The 17,492-nt window shown below is 32.1% G+C and overlaps 1 protein-coding gene across 3 annotated transcripts; it reads left to right on the forward strand.

Moving 5' to 3' along the window:
• Nucleotides 1–1,415: 1,415 nt before the first annotated feature.
• On the forward strand, nt 1,416–17,080 carry LOC128233669 (uncharacterized). 3 transcript variants are annotated; one of them, XM_052947458.1, is made up of 11 exons: nt 1,416–1,527; nt 4,454–4,608; nt 5,676–5,813; nt 7,915–7,941; nt 10,338–10,651; nt 12,450–12,512; nt 12,822–12,936; nt 14,559–14,730; nt 15,001–15,708; nt 15,863–15,927; nt 16,475–17,080. In XM_052947458.1, exons 6-11 carry the CDS (start codon nt 12,459–12,461, stop codon nt 16,594–16,596), a joined length of 1,236 nt encoding a protein of 411 aa, XP_052803418.1. In that variant the 5' UTR covers nt 1,416–1,527; nt 4,454–4,608; nt 5,676–5,813; nt 7,915–7,941; nt 10,338–10,651; nt 12,450–12,458; the 3' UTR covers nt 16,597–17,080. The 3 variants fall into 3 exon arrangements, with proteins under 3 accessions (XP_052803418.1, XP_052803417.1, XP_052803419.1); XM_052947457.1 differs by lacking the exon at nt 7,915–7,941; XM_052947459.1 differs by lacking the exons at nt 1,416–1,527; nt 7,915–7,941 and adding an exon at nt 2,059–2,122.
• The last annotated feature ends 412 nt before the right edge of the window (nt 17,081–17,492 follow it).

Consider the following 17,492-nt stretch of genomic DNA (forward strand, 5'->3'; position numbering starts at 1 on the left):
AGATAATTTGCAATTACCAAAACATATTAAGATGACTTTTTGGCACAAAAGGAACTTCTGTGCTATTTGCTCTTCATTTTCGCAATTTTTCTCTTCATGTGTAACTACATTTATGGCCATTGTAGATAATCGCCTGTTATTGACAGCTTTGTAAATATGGCATGTGTCTGTTTGTTTTATGGTTCTTACTCATTTGTACTTTTTCATTTATGCAAAATACATGTTTAAGTTTGAACTGTCATAGTCAATGGTTACAAGTAGTTAAGGCATTTTTCGGCCTCTCTTTTAGTATTCAGCAGAATCACGAACTGCTTGAAGAGAAAACTCCACTGGAGACGAGGCTGAAAAACATCGAAAATCAGGTATAAAATTAAGGATAAAATAACATTTTCAAAATAAAATAACGTGGATACGATATGATTGAGTGATGCCTCGGTCAACTACAAGTGTTCCACCGAATATAGGTCGATCAGCATGGAGCTGTAGATAAATTGTAGATTTAATACTATTGCATGTACACTACAAATAAGTATGTAACAATGTTTTAAAATGTTATAAAAATAATTCTTCGCAGTTGGAGCAGCTCATACGGATCAAGGAGAATAACCCCCCTGAGCCAGCCCCAACGGTCCAGTCTTGAAAGGAAATGTGTTGAAGGTATGGACTTATCTCAGATAAGGGCTGTATTAGGACACGCATTTGTAAGGATTTATCTCACATAAAGGGGATGCATTATTTTTGTTTCTCTGACTCTTGCAAGGAAGCTTTCCCATTATTTGTCGATACATATTTGATGTTTGTGTGGTCTGTTGTTTGACTTATGAGTCTCACATTGAGTACCTTTTTGGCCGCAACCTTGTGCATCAACCGGGTTTATACAGTTATACTACTGGACGTATTATTATTGTTCATTGTGTTCTTGGCTTGGATCTAACCTCATAAAGGTGGCGGGCATTGTGTCAAACTCAAACTTGTGTAGGTGCTGACCTCAGATTAGGGGTTAGGAAGATAGTCATAAGCTTTTTTGTAGTTTTTCATGTAAATTATTCATTGTTTCAAACGTAAACTGAGATAAAATATGTTAACATGTAGCAAATTTTTTAAAGAATACATAAAAATAAATTAAACTGTTCCATATCTAGGTACTCCGAAGACAAAAATGGCAGTTCTTTTCATGCAGACTGGTAGTATCTTTAAAAATGTCATTTATATCAACCAAGTGGTCTTGAATCCTATCATAAAGATGGAAAATTGTTTAGTTGTGGTGCAAGTCAAACTAAAAATATTTCTAAAACAATGCCAAAAGTGTTCTGATTTAGATACTCAATCAGTACCAAAATAGATTCAAAACAAATCTGGGACACTCCGAATACAGTACTATATCATGTTCCATTTATCTGTTTATCGTTATCTCCGTTTACCTTTGTTTTGGTGGCGGAGGGTTTGTTAGTTTAAATACCGAGTTTTAGTGAATTCGAAAGTATATGGAGCTGGACTTGGACTAAGACAATTTAGTGCTTGGAAGTTGTGAGTATTCAGTTTATAATTGCCCATAATTGACTCATATGTTCGATATAAAAAAAAACGTTCAAATGGAAACGATTGGAAGTTTAAGATATCGATACAAACATATAAAAGCCTTACTTTCAATACGTCTTGAATTAAATCAAAAGTATGAATACACTTTTAAGGAGATGGCATGACTTACATTATTATTATTTGTTGTACAAAAATGGATAACTTATTTGTGTTCTAGACACTTGAACTTCGATGTTAAAAGTTAAAAGACTTCCAAAAGTGAAATTCAAAGAAGTTCAAAATTCCACTTTCTTAGCCCTGGTTAACAACTCTATATTCATTTGCACTACATACTACTTAAAGTAGGGAGGAGGATGCGGAGCTTTGCAAGGACGAAATCCCGACAAACGGGGGGGGGGGGGGGGTTCCAAGGACCTGTACTTCTTAAAACTATAGCAATTGAGTTAAATCGCGCATCAAGAATACGCGAAAACAGATTAAGGCGGCGAGATACACAATGCCGGACGACGTGACGTGACTCATCACCGGACTGATAAACAGACTGTATGAAGACGAGAAAATAGAACTCATGTTTATTTATTGGGTGAGTGTTTGAAAATGGATAAAACATGCAGTCTTACTCCTAAATTAGATTTACCAGAATTAAAACAATTGTTTGAATTTACCAAAAAGGATGAAGAAATGTCGAAAACAATGGTCCTTATGAAAGATACAGAGTTTAATTTGAGGGAAAGGTGCAGAAAACACGGTATTTCTACCTTATGACACGGTATTTCTACCTTATGACACGCTCGAAGATCACACTAAATCTTTAAGCATTCACCAATCATTTAATATTTTTGCGTTTTCAGCTATTAAATACACGTTTACAATCTTGTTATCAGTAATTAAGTTTCCATAAATGCATTATTTAGTAAGTATTTAATGTTTTATCACTCAAAAGTTATTATTGTTATACATGTATATGTATTGATTTTAAATAAAAGTGTCACTTTAAGTTTGACATTTATGGTAATTTATGTCCTCAGCGATTATCGATCAATACGGGTAAGGAAGTTTCAAGTCGAATTCTGCTTTTTATTATTATTTTAAGAGCGCGATACAATGGTTGATTTCTGTGTACATGTTTACACGCCTTCTTAACTTTTCCTAACATACATGATCTAGAGTAATTTTATTTAAGGTTTTTAACTGATGATACCAACTATGTGAACTATTAGAAGGTGTGAGTGTTTTTTTTTTATACTTTGTGTACATTTGATGTAGATCTTAATAAAATGTGTGAACTAAACTTTGATTAAAAAAACTGTTGAAAGTAAAGATATTGGAAAAGAAATCAATAAATACCCTTATACATTGTTTCTGTCGCAAAACCATTTTTTTACCACTGATAACGTAAAACAAATTTTGCACATGCCTTTATTCTATAACTATTACTTTAAAATGGAAATTATGTATTTAAACATTCCTTATTTATCAACAATGTGTAAAACAATTATTTGATTTTAATGCTAAAATGTATGGTCTGAGTGCTTTAGAATTTATTGCAGGCAAGACATTGAACTTGTTGCATTATGATGGACTTTAATCTGTAATAGATTCATATATAACGAAAAAGAACATTGTGTTAAGAGACATTGACTTTGTTTGGTTTAAACAATATTTATTGTATATAAGTACGTTAAGCAAACACATAAACTACATACATGATAATTAAGGATTGTGGAGATAACTTACAGATAATATTTATACCTCTCTACTTATCTGTAATTTTATAAAGTCAACAGTGTAAACATCGATTTAACAAGATAAAATAAATGGCGATGTAGTTCGAGGGTTGTAATAATTGCGTAGCATGTAAAAGGAAACAATATGTTCTTACTTTTGATAAGCACGAAGATGTTCGAAAAAAAATCGATTAGAGGATTGGAAGAAGAGGAAGATAGAATAAATTGAACGTTTAGACTGGGCATGCCCTAATTCATGGGAAATCCCGAGTATGCATTTGGCATTGAAGAAAATATTTTTGTGTCAGCGATAAATTTATGAACATGTTTAAATATGGTTCTTTTTGAATTTTCGTTTAATCGAGAAGTTCCAAATAGAAGTGTCTGGGCGGTGATATGTTCAGTTGGTTGGACACTTTGAAAAAATATTTTTTCTCTGCTGGTGGTAGAGTTGACAATAAAAGAAATAATGCTCTGTTGATTCAATTTGGCCACATTGACAAAATGGATCTGGAACAACATTCTGTGAGACAAATGCTCTCGAAGGGTGCTACAGTAATTCCTAATGCGTGAAAATTCAATGAAAGGTGCACTTTGACTAAAAAACACAGTTTCAAATCACGCAATTTTCTGTTTTCACTTTGTAAACAAGCGATCGCTCAGCTTATACATTCAATACTTTTTTAATTAATGCCTCTAGAAACATAGGTTAAAAAATCTGATAGAAGCTTACACGTGTGGCCTCCGTGTAGGCGTATTTATAGAGCGAGAAAAGTGATAATACTTACTTACCAGGTGAAAATATCCTCCCCAAAAACATAATCTCTTCAAACACCGCCATTTTATACCGCATCACACAGTTCCCTCACTTAAAATTCGGAAAACACAAAACATTTTGGACCCCCTGGTGGGGAAATAATGTAAAAAATGACGTTTTCCTACATCCCATGGAATCGTTCAGCAGGTGCGCGTGACGTATATTCCTACCATTGAGTATTGGGTTATTCAAATAACTGTATATAATTGCGTCACGAGACCAGTCAAATATAAAAACTCTTAAAACTGATATCGCTTCCTCAACGATAAGTGTCAGTCGAATAAGCCTAATTGTTCTACTGTTTACCTTACTTTGTTTACATTTGTAAATGCGCCATGTTATCTTCTTTTTGATACTTTCATTATTTCAGATGGTACAGATGTTTTCGGTGCTATAGATGTCTTCAACGGTATATATCATCGAATCGACAGATTCTCAGTGCACGTCGTGAGGCAATTAGTACGAATCTTTGTGTTGAGTTATTCAACCTGTTCCCCGAACCTACCAACCATTTGAAATCAAAAGGTAAGCCAGTGACATTTTCTTTTTAAGAACTTTCGAACCTTACAAGCACAAGCGCAGCTTAAAGTATTTTTGTCGATTAAAAACATGAACACGTTAATTAGTCGATTAGTAAATAAAATGTGGGTTTTGCACAATTTGTTATTACAAAATTGTTCAGAATGGTCGAACGCTAAACATGAGTCTTTAAATGTTTTATATACGCTGTTTATATGACGAGATTTATTCTTAGTCTGGATGTGTCTAAACATAGGAGCTGTTTTACATTCTGCGTTGTGGCATGTTACAGAGTGCTTTCTCACATTTGCTTTTCGGTCATTAGGAGAATGTAATATGTTTTACAAAGTGAAATGGCAAATTTAAATACGGGATATAATAATTAACAAAAATAAGGTACCCTCATAAACGGAAATTACCAAGCACTTCACAACAAGACCCCTGCTGCTCTAGCCTATCACGAAGAATGTGGTTTACTAAGTTAATAGAAGCAACCCGAGGGCCGCGTCATTAGGGATACATGCTTGCAATTTTCAATTTGGAAGTGCCTTTGGATAAATCTTACAAAGAAATGTAAGAAAAATGACATCTCGCTGTAATTACAATTCTCTTAAAACTTTACTTAAAAATTGTGATCACGAACCGCGCTGATGCATACCAAAACAACTGATAATAAGAGTAAGCCTTACGATTAAAAGGAGAAATTTCAAAAAGTTATTCAGTGTATATTGATGTTGGCTGCTCGCCGGCCGTACGACTTATATAGCTATTTTAAAAAATATTCAATATCTATGAAAACGATTTACATGCATATAAACGTTGTGTTTATAAATGATAATAGTTTATGAGCTGTTTTTTATTAAAACGTGTAAGTACTAAAACACGAAAATAATTGACAACAATAAATGATAAAAATGGAATCCGAAAGGGTCCAGGCCGAAATGAAAAAGTGACCCGACACTTCTGAACATTATCGGTGATAACACAAGGTATCAGTCGAGTTCTAGTTCATCTGTTGATTCTTTGATCTTGTGTTTAGCATGGCCAAGTTATTCCTAACCCTTTTATTGCAGAAATATGCTGAAGACAATGGCGTTCTGTTACATTTGTTTCCTTTTTGCCATTGTTGGTGTCATACTGTCGAATTCAAGAAGCATTTCCGACACTGAGGACATTTGTGACGGTGTCTGCTGGAACTGCTTAAATTGCAGGTATGGTGTATTTAGATAAAGAAGATATCCAATTTTTACGTCGCAAACATACATTAATATGTTGGTGTATTTCTGTATAGGGTATAGTTCATATATTCAAATTTGCATATTTAAATTTAAACTAATTATTTGTATATTTCGTATTAAGTTATTGACGTCGCTTGGTAGGTTTCAATGTCGTACAATGGAGAGTCACGTGATCAAAATTATTATATTTTAATATACACAAACAATTATATAAACTGATTTAAGAAAAAAAAAAACATCAATAATATACAAAAACAAATCGTATGTCTCTTTCTTTTTGGAATTGCCAAGCATGACAATCCGTTTATTCATTCCAAGTAATCACATCGACGAAATAGTATGAATATAAAAACATAGTTTACATGTCGTATCTAGTAATTACATATGAATAGTATCTTTGGTACATTTCACAAAACTTCAAAAAAAATACATTTCTGTTTGAATGATGACTTTGGAGAACAATTTGATCGTAGTACAAATAATTTAAAATATTTACATAAACTTATCTTCTTTCGCTTACAAAATATGTCTTAAAAATAAAGTACGCTATTTGGCTAAGGACAACGTTAACAGTGTTATACTCTTTTTAGTCTATTGTATATCCCTTGACAATATATTTAATGTGTTTAAAAGTTCTGTTAAAACCACATTATTGAACACGTGATTTATAGAGTTCCGAAAAACAGACAGGTAGGGACAATGTATGAAAATATGTTCGTAATCTTCTACTCCATTAGCATACAGAGGGGAATCTTTTATTTTAGAAAACAAATTATAGCTGGTCGGAACGAGATTATGAAGTAATTTTATTTTAAATTGTTTTACTTTGTTGTCAACTACTAATGCATGTGTTATTTAATATCAAGATTCCCAATTCATATTTTCATATATGCGCTGATTCCAATAAGTGTGCATAAAGGGCTTTTCAAAATTGCGTTTTATGTACATCTGGTAAATGTCTTTATTCGACATATCATTAAGAGGTATTTATTTGCATGATAGTAATAATTTTGTATTTACTTTTGTATTCATTGATGTGTCAGTTGTAAGCGTGTTTATTCCTACGATTTTGGAAGGCTTTTAATAGAATATGTTTTTCAACAATCCAGTTAATTATTTTTAACTTACTTAAGGTGATATTTATTTATTTCATGCATACTGGTGAAAAAGTGAAAATTTTAGTGATTGAAAACTTGATAATTTCACTCGAGTGAATGATAACCCTTGCTCATTCCACTCTGTACAGACAACCCGGGACTATTTTTTTTCCATCTTTTATAAGATTTGCTTCCCTTGACTTTGAAAAAAATACATGTATGTCACAAGTACATGTTTGTTTGTTGTTGTTTGTAGTGCAGTAATATACACATTGACCGAATCTTATTGAATTGTCAAAATCAAATTATGCAATAGTTTTCATAAAACAAACATTTTTTGCGATTGATTATAACTATTAAAAAAGAACAAGCTTACCAATTTATGTATGAACTATTTCAACATACTTTAACAGTTAACCCGCTTGGTATGTATCGGTTGAATGTTTACTTGGCCACATGTGCTAGTAATAGAGTTGATAAATCATTTCTTCCTACAAACTCTTACAGTGTACATGTATGCACAAGCATTTTGAATTTGACCTAATTTCCAGTTTACATTCATCAGTTCAACAATTCATTTTTCTTCCTTCGGCTGCACTGAGCATGAATTCACCCCGAAAAAAACCGTTAGATCCAGAGTCTGAGAGCGACAGTGACTAGATATACACTACGAAATACACACTAAACACAGACTTCCGTTGCTTTTACAAATACACACTTGTATAAGTCCATCATTGTTAATTTAAATCTGTTGAAATTGTTTTTGAATGTACAAAAAATTCACATGCGTAAGTTTCATTGAATTGTATTTCTACCCGATACATTTTTTTATTTCCGAAATGCTTTTGTTTAAATACTTGTTTTTTTGCCTCAATAAATGTTAAAAATGAAAGGTTTCGTTGACGGAAATAGGGTTTTATCTAAAACTATTTTCAATTCCAACAACCATTTTCATTAAGTGTTGAACTTTTTTTTAGTGGACGGACTGCTTGCACGAAAAGGAGGTAACTTTGATATAGCGATTAAGCCGCAGTTACTTCCCTTCGCAAAGAGGCCACAGAAATTTACTCTGTTTCTTTTTCTTTTTTTCTGTGTCTCTTTTCTTGTAAAGCAGTAAAATAACACTCTATTTTTGTGTTAGAGATAATTCACCTTTACGGTACCCTTCATTTAGAGTTGAAATTACTAAGTGTCCAATTGTTGGCCAGAAGACTTTATAAAACTGCACAGTAAGGCAATGAAGCCCTGGGCCTTTGTTAGATTTCATCTCATGGAGAACTGCTGTAGTTTCTGAATAAATTATTTCTCCTTCACATTTATTTGCAACATTATAATCTTAAGTGTGTTCTAGGTTGATACTTTTAACATTGTGAGTAGTCTATATTACTGTCAAATTTTTACTTATATACATTTTTAGAATTTAGAATTTAGAATTTATAGAATTTTACTTCAGCTTTTAATATATCTTGTGTTTCAAATTAATATATCTTGTGTTTCAAAATTTAATATTCTATTTTGCCTATTGTCACTAAATTTAATACTTTCCTGTTTTGTCGTGATTTTTCAAGGTTTAAAAAATATTTCGAAAAATATTTCAAATTGTATGTCTTATATCGTTTATACAAACCTTTGAACATATATAATGGGTATTTAAAAATTGTACCAAAACTCGCAGGCAACAGGATTTTTATAGCTTGGTTTACGAACCGTACAACCCATTTATGAAAGCTCAAAAAAGTTTTAGATGATGTTTTGCATTTTTAAAATAATCTTATTTTTAATCGATGGGTAGCCTTAAAAAAATCAATAACAATTCATTACATATAACAGTATGAATAATATAATGTAGGAACTGTACGTAACCCAACTATGCAACAATCATGGCCGGATCATTGTCTTATTACTTTCCTTTTCTTCAATTAATATATTTTAGCTTCCAATTGAAATATTATATAAAAATAACAGTGTGAAATAATTATTTGGTTTAAAAATATATTTAAACAAATTACTTCTTAGTTAAAATATAAATATTATACTTTCGGCTTTAGTTTTGGCATGTTTCTTATTACGATAAATGCTTTTTTAGATCATACAATAAAACAATGTTAAAAAGGTTTAGAAAAATCATTTGGATAACATTTATTTCGATAAGTTTACATTAAAAATACTAAAAGATTCTGGGAATGGGACAATAAACATAAAGGACATTTGTGGCTAAATTTAGATAAATAGTTGAATATAACTATTATTTCTATGCTAAAGCAGTTAAAACATGTTGGTTTCTAACATTCACTTTAATACAGTACCGTTTGTTTATTCAGTCCATTGTATTCTTACTAATTGTCGAGTATACAATCATGTTTTATGTATTTAACTTTATATCAAATATCATAATTGCTCCTTTTTGACAATGAATATCATTTGACTTGTTTTAAATACTTTCAATTTCTTTTCTTATATATGCTTCTTGGTTGATATTCATAAAACATCATAAATCATTTCCTAATTTAAGTCCTTTTTTTAGGTTAAGTACTTCACTGATCATATGATATAAGCACTAAATATATCTGAACTACTTTGTTTTCATTAATTTTAGGTTATACACATAATTTTATGTTAAGAAATTTGTACTTTTTTTATTATACCATAATTTTAGGAAATCGACTAATTTAAAAAAAAAAACTTAAGATGTTTTATAAATACAAGCTCAGTCTTTATTATCCCCTAATCAACTAAAAGAGTATAGAATTTCCCTTTTTCACATAAAGCTTGTGTCAAACTAATTATTAAAACATAAAACCTTAAGTTGATAATTGTTAGCATTACAGCACCTAGGATTTTATGCCCCAAAGGGTGACCTTAGGTTCGTAAGATTTGCAGGTTGGTCATGACCTGCAGATAAAGCCGTTTGATTTTGAGGTCAATTGGTCAAAGGTCAATGTCGTTGTGACCTTAAGATAACTTTCAGCTGAAAATCGGTTTCCTATCAATATATAAAGAACACTATGGCCCAAGGACGACAGAATTCGTATGCAAGTTGGTCATAACAAGCAGATGAACCATATTGCTTAAGAGGTTAGGTGGTCCAAGGGCAAGGTCGTTGTGACTGTAAACTGAAAACACGCAGTTTCCTATCAATTATTCAAAACGCCTAGATACTTCGAAGTTGGGGGTTAGAGGTCCCTTAAACATGACCAGCACCCTAAATATTGTGAGGTCGTGGTGACCTTGAGCTGAGAGTCAGACTTCGTTCAATAACTGTAGAATGATTTTATCCAGGTACCTCAAACTTGCTATGCTGGTGAACTGCATCTGCTTCCTTTTGATTATGTTTTAAAAACATTCGTGGCATCTTTGATGCTTTTCAACAAAAGAAGTCTTGTTTCTCTTTATGAAATAGAAAATGCCACCAGAAGATGTGTGATGATGACAGACACGGTTTAATGTTTAAGGAAAACTGCTGCTTCAGGATCCATAAAGATTACATGACCTCGAACTGCAAAAGGATATGCTTTTCAGGTTTAGTTTTGATGCACATAATCATAAAAGTGTATTATATAGCAGTGTATTTATAAGCTTGGCTTACAAGCGAGTTTAAAAAAAAACTACAAATTATCAATTCAATTTGTCGTTGTTCATTCTTAGTTGAATAAATACTGAACAAGTACATAATGTTTTAATTGTTTTCCGAATTGCATTTCAGAAGATGAAAAGGTATGTAGGAATCATTTTAGGTCGAATATTCGAAGAATAACGAGAGCTTTACTACTCACCCTGGCCTCCGCGTCACACCTTCGTTATGGTTTGCATGAAAGCAAATATTTCAGCAAATACTTTATGTATTGCAATGCATCTTAGACACGTGCTCCATTCACACATGCAAATAAGTTGGTCAAGTTAAGAAAATCTTGCATATTTACATGAAAGCACACATGAGTCAATATCTCAGCAACTACTTGATGAATTTCATTGACACTTTTTACTGGGGTTCTCAACACCAAACATATTAATTAAGTAAGATAACTCTATTTCGCATTTATTTTGCAATTCTAACTCTTTATTCGACGTAATAACTCTGGTTAAAGTTTTACTTGTAACTGTGCATATATAGTCGATATCTCAGCAACTACTTGATGTAGTGCATTGAATCTTATACAACTTCTCAGTCATTACACCTTCCAAATTAATTAATTTAGATAACTTTATTTAGCATTTTATCCAAAAAAATGGCTCTTTTTACTACAAATTTTGCATTTAAACGTGCATAAGTGGAAATTTTCATCAAGTATGTGTTTAACTAATTGGTGGCAGTTTGGTATTGAAATTTTACACAATTCTGCGTAGGCATCTATCAATCTAATTTTATGGTGATCCATGCTTGTTTTACAAAAACTTTCTATCAGCCGCAGATAATTAGAGCGCTCTATCTCGTTGACAGGTCTTTTTTTAACAAGAGTACCATTTTCCTCACTCCAGAAGATCCACATAATTGTCCATGCTGGAAATCCTTATCTTGCCCACAGAAAAGATAAGAAATACCCGTATGGAACTGCTTTTGTATTGTCATCATGCAATTACCTCCCTTGTTGAAGACCGTCGTTTGTAGCACCATGCAAACCTTGTTTGTGACAACCACAAATTTTCACATATCTATACACAAACTATTTTCCCTTTGCACAAAAGAGTTCCAGCGACAAAATAAACATTAACCTAATTTTGTTTAACTGGGGTCAGAGAAAAAGCATATACTATGGCCGCTCGTGTAAGATATGTTCATCCCGACCCTCGCGCAGGATGTTCTGCTAAAACTCGGTAAACGTCGTTTCCCTAAAACATCATATACTTGGGTTGGGGTGAACCTATCTTACATGAGCGGCAATGGCAGACACTTATAATCTCACTTGCTTGTAAAGAAAATCACACCTTCTAAAAACGATGACTTTTTAAAGAAGAGCATGTTTGATGTTATCTTTTATGAGGCATTAAGTATTTCTGAAGTTAAGTATGTTTTCTGATTAATATTTTAACAATGTATAGAACCTCCAGTAATAGTTAAACGAATAATTCGACTGATCATTTAGAGGATCAACAAAAATACTAAATGTTCAGTGCGAAATGACTATAGAATGCTTTAGACTAGCCAGTGCGTAGGCACGAGCCTCTAAATAACTCACTTCAATATATATCCAATTAATAGCTGAATGACAAACTGGCATTTGTTTTCTTTACTAATTAGAAATTTGGTGGTTGTAATCTGCTGAATGGATTTCGGTTGTGAGAGCTCATCTAAACGATTAAATCTGAAGCCTGATTAGCAGAGGAATGAGTCTGAACACTAAATAGTAATGTAGGCTTATCAACAGTTAAAAAAAATTAGTATCTTAACATTATAGTACTACATCTATGCATTTTTAATTCCAAATGTATTACTTCGCACAAATAAGAGATATGAGAAACTTATTCTAGTGTCTTCAATTATGTTATTAATGCGATTCATTTTATCTTGCTAAAGCTGCAGTTAATGGCTGAAGAAATCATCAACATCCGTAGGCAGCTAGGAGAAAAAAATAAACAGGTACCTCTAAAATAAAGTTAAACATATGTAACATTATTCACAGTGTGTTTGGTTAAAGATTGAAATAACCATTCTTTGTCAACAATGTTACTGTAACACACTTTTAATGTGGCTAAGGAAACATACCTGCCCTAAACGAGGTTTGTCGCAGACTGTCGCTTGTCGCAGACTGCATTAGCCATAAGTACACGGTAAGCAATTGAACTCAGGTTTGGTTAAAATTATCATCAATGTAATAATATAAAAGTGTTCAGTATTCCAAGTGACATGGAATGATCAATTCAATTTTTAAAAACATATTTGTTTCAGTTGGAGACAAGAGACGGCGAAATAAAAGAGCTTAATAAAAAAATTAAAGGTTTCACAGAAAATGTCAACAATGACATTCAGTTTTGTAAAGAGGCTAAAACAACAGACGAAACAGGTAAGTTTTTAAATACACACATATTTGACTTCAGTCTCTCGAAATTGGCAAAATGTCTTCACAAATATGTGTATTTCTTAATGAATCCCCACATTTGGATGATACAAATTTATTCCTAAGTATCATTGTCTTTCATCTGAAGTTGCCATTGCCATGCCCACAGTATTTTTAAGTAATTATGTCATACTTAAAAAAAAACATTTCCAATTGGCTAAATGTTACATTCAAAGTTATGTACACTATTCATTTTTTCATAATTTATTCTGATTTTAGTTTGACATTTGACGTATTTTAGTTATGGTCATTCGTTGTCTGTGATATTTCTTTATAAAAAAAAAAACGAAAAACGTTTCGTTTTTACCGTTTTGAAAATCAGTTTATTTATTTTTCAAACCATGACATATATTAATAGTATTTATACTCCCTTATTTCTGACATTAAATTATCTATAAAGAAATTAATATTCTATTGAACAATGCGTGTAAGAGGATTTCTTGAAATCAACTCCATCATAACCTTGATTATTAAAAGTAAAGGTTTATGTAAACAAGCCAAATAATGCAGAAAAAATAATGGCTGTGTCACAGACATAACTCCAAGATTTTGCAACAGCATTGCAACTTATCTTTACCAAAAACGGAAAACATTACAGTATGTTTGTGACATGAATAATTTAAGAGGTTCTTTAAACTCAGACATAAGTGTCCATGCTGATGTGGTTGGTTATGTTAAACATCTTTTAATAGGTAAATAATGCGTCACATACACTTCAACTTACGATGATATTTAAACAAGATGGACATTTCAAATCTAAATTTATTGTGAATACACTAGTTTTCTTTTGCATAACATTTTGGTTAAGGCCTACATTTAATGCAAAATCATATATGAAAAATGAAAAATAATTTATTTTAATTTCATAATTTATTCAGCATTTTAAAGTTAAGTTCCTACTTGAAAATGTTGTATTTGACATGTCTTTGGTTATTGATAGATATGCGTTTTTGTATAAAATTATCTGTTTTATAAGCAATAGCATGACATTGAAAATACCCACTTTTGGGGTGCTGCGGCAGCAAACGGAAACAAATAGTTGATAAAGCCTTAAAGGAATTAAAATACCACTGGATTAGTAGGAACTGCAACATCACCTGAGTCTAGCATATGATTAAAAGTGATTTTAACAGCAAGTGCAAAATATTCTTATATACTTATGGATAACACAGAAAACAATGAATCGCTCAAAATAGTGCGAAAATGGCATATGCAAAATTATAAAACATTCTTGTATGTAAAATATGTGCAAGAAAAATAATATTTGAATGAATATAGGCGCAGATGAAACGAGATTACAAACAAACAACACCACAAAGGGATCAAACTCTTTACAATGAAGTTCATAACCTAAAATAACATATATGGTACATGTAACACAATAGAATTCGTTGTTACTGCTGCTGTAATTGATGATGACAATGATGATGATGATGATGATGATGATGATGATGATGATGATGATGATGATGAGGCTTTCATTAAGAATCTTATATGTATTCTTTACATTATATTTTAAAACTTACCATATCACCCTGAAACATAACTGTCTATTCAATTTTATTCAGTGGTACGCCAACACGACGAAGATTGCCCAGTGTTTTGTCCACTTGCTGTATTCCACCTTTGTGTCATAGTTATTATCATAGCTGTAGTATTTAGAGAGAAAATATCCCAAATTGTACTTGTCGTATGGCTTCGAGAGAAAATATCCCGTCTTGCTTTTTGTTGCCATAAACAGTAAGCATTTCTGGTGTAATTAATGATAACAATGCATTCGTTTAGTTGTTTTTGGAAAATCAACTGAATTAATCAAACAAGTAAATATAACTGTACATGTTTGAATATTTATTAGTCTACAAGAAAACTATTACAGCTCTTAGCATACTTTAAGTACATAATCACAAATGATTTTAGCTAAACTATACTAAATATGTAGCATAGTATAACTTTATATTGTGGATGGTCTAGTAGTGTCAATCTTACTTAAAAGTTATTTTTATTTTGCAGATTTCCAAAATGTCCTGCAATGTGGAATCAATCATGCAAGGATTCAATTGTAAAGAAAAAGACAGGGAACCATAACGATGATGAATCAAAGCCTTTTTTTGATGATCACGGTCTTCAAATCGGAAGAGATAACAAAGTTAAACACATTAATGAATTAGTTGAACGTAATAAAGAGTTAAATCATACCGACGTAGCAAAAGAAAAGCAGACAAACGAGACGACTGTTTCTGCACAGATAAATTCGCAAAATGAGTATGATACAAAGGATGGGGCAGTTTATATACAAAGCTTAGACAGTTCTAATAACGCTCCAGAGAATATAGTTAATATATCAGAGAAAGTACTAAGTGGTGACTGTGATGGTAACGCTTTAGAGAATGCAGCAAATAATGATGCAGAGGAAAGTCGGGATAATGCAGAAAATGAACACAGGCGGGGCATTTGTAAAAACGATGCAGAGGAAAGTAAGGATGATGTAATGCATACAGATAGTGGTGACATTTTAAATAACTCTGCATTAAGTGACGAAAGTTCTAACAACCCTACGGATAAGTTTTCGGTGGAAGAAAGTGGTAGTGGTGTTGAAATAGAAAATATTAGTGCTCCTGTAGCAGATGTTTCCGACTCTTGGGGACAAAATGCATTAAACAGGGTGAAACTTGATCCTCCATCTGCTTCATGTGGTCTACCAGATCAACAAGACGAAAGGTAACAGTGTTAACAAATATTATTTGAATGTTTAATTGTACCTCACAAATTGAGGATGAGACATATAAGTTTAACAGGGAAATTATTTATAACAAATTATAATAACACATTCTAAAGTACAGTTGTTTTTTGAGCATTTTAATTGTTTTTATAGGAATACACCAGACAATACACGGATGAACAACGGCAATCAGGATAAGGAAGAACATATAAAAAATGGTAGGTTAAGCTTACATTTTCATGAGCAATACATTCTATGAAATAATGGTATAACGTTACAACATAGTTTTTAAAAACATCTATGTAAAGCTATCAGACCTTTGAGATCATCAAGCTCATCCGGTACGCCTTATACCCAAAGTCTTACATGATGTTCTCTTGAAAACATGCTTATCCCTGTGTTGATCGGACGATCTGGGATATCAAAATATTACAATGTCTGTATGTCGTCTGTATATCGTAGATTTAGTGTTATTTAAAAAAAATCCCCCGAGCACTTAAGTAGTAAATTATTATTCGAGTACACGGACGATCAATCGAATTCTTGATTTCGCGTTGCCAAACCTAGTATAACATTTGAACATGAAAATACGTTTGATTTAAAGCTTTTGCCATTACAATCACAAAACGTGTAGCAAAAGATGAGTATATAAATATTAGCTATACTTTTAAATACTAATAAACGAATAAACATCCAAATAGAGTTACAGTACCAGATCAACGTTTACTTTTGATAGTTAATGTCATGTTGCTTTATAAATTTCAGGCCATAAAAGAGATGATGTACTGCCGACCGACATGACCACATGCCATCTCAAAATGGAAATTTATAACGAGAAATATACCAATTCCAACACTCTGCCAAGTCAATCAGAAGAACAATTATAATGATACTTCCGACCTTAAAAACACGATTATAAATCCCAAGCTTACTTCGATGTATAAGTGAAAGACACTTAAATATTGTTATTGAAGCAGGATGGTTGCTTATGCGTTTTGAGCTTCTTATTCGAAAAAAGGATAGCTATACTACTCACCCAAGCCTCTGCCTCGGCGTCGGCGTCGGCGTCACACCTAGAATAAGGTTTTGCATGTAAGCTCCTTTAAATCATTATCTCAGCAAAATCATAATCTATTGCATTTTAAATTTAGATATGTTTTCCCAATTATCCAATTGACTGAATGAAGATAATGTTCAATGAGTTAGATGCACCTTTTACTGTTGATGTTTTAAGTAGAGATATAAAGACGTCAAATCTAAGTCGAAGTGTTGGGCCCGATAAAGTTTTAAATGAGTAAGATTTGATATAAATCAGAAATGACATATTTTAAACAATGTTATCTTTGTTGTACAATAAACCTTTAGAAATTGGTAATTTTCCGGAATTATGGATTGATGGAAATTGAGTGCCTTTTCACAAGAAGGGTAGTCTGTCAGATATTAAGATTTTTAGAAGAATCACATTATTTAAATGTATTAGGGAAATTATTTACTATATGTAGCAATGAACGTTTGGCATCATTGGCTGAAAAAATAACATATACGATTAATCACAAGCCGGGTTCCGTTCAAAAATGGAAAAACTGGCCATATTTTGTTATACATAGTTTGATAAGGCATGTCCTTAATGCGAATGAACAATTGCTTTGTTTATATGTTGATTATTCTCAAACATTTGATTGTCTTGTTTGACCTAACATTTGGTAAAAATTGTATAAGTAAGGATTTGGAGGAAAACTGTTTAATGGTATATATAGTAGTGTAAAAACAAAAGTGGAGCTTC

The sequence above is a fragment of the Mya arenaria genome, chromosome 5 (assembly GCF_026914265.1).
Source record: "Mya arenaria isolate MELC-2E11 chromosome 5, ASM2691426v1".
Classification (NCBI taxonomy): Eukaryota; Metazoa; Mollusca; class Bivalvia; order Myida; family Myidae; genus Mya; species Mya arenaria.

Excerpts from the sequence above, each read along its gene's own strand:
- LOC128233669 (XM_052947458.1), top strand. The coding sequence starts at position 12,459 with ATGGCTGAAGAAATCATCAACATCCGTAGGCAGCTAGGAGAAAAAAAT. Across the intron at positions 12,513-12,821 it reads TAGGAGAAAAAAATAAACAG|TTGGAGACAAGAGACGGCGA; the intron begins GTACCTCTAAAA and ends TATTTGTTTCAG. Across the intron at positions 14,731-15,000 it reads GCTTTTTGTTGCCATAAACA|ATTTCCAAAATGTCCTGCAA; the intron begins GTAAGCATTTCT and ends TTTATTTTGCAG.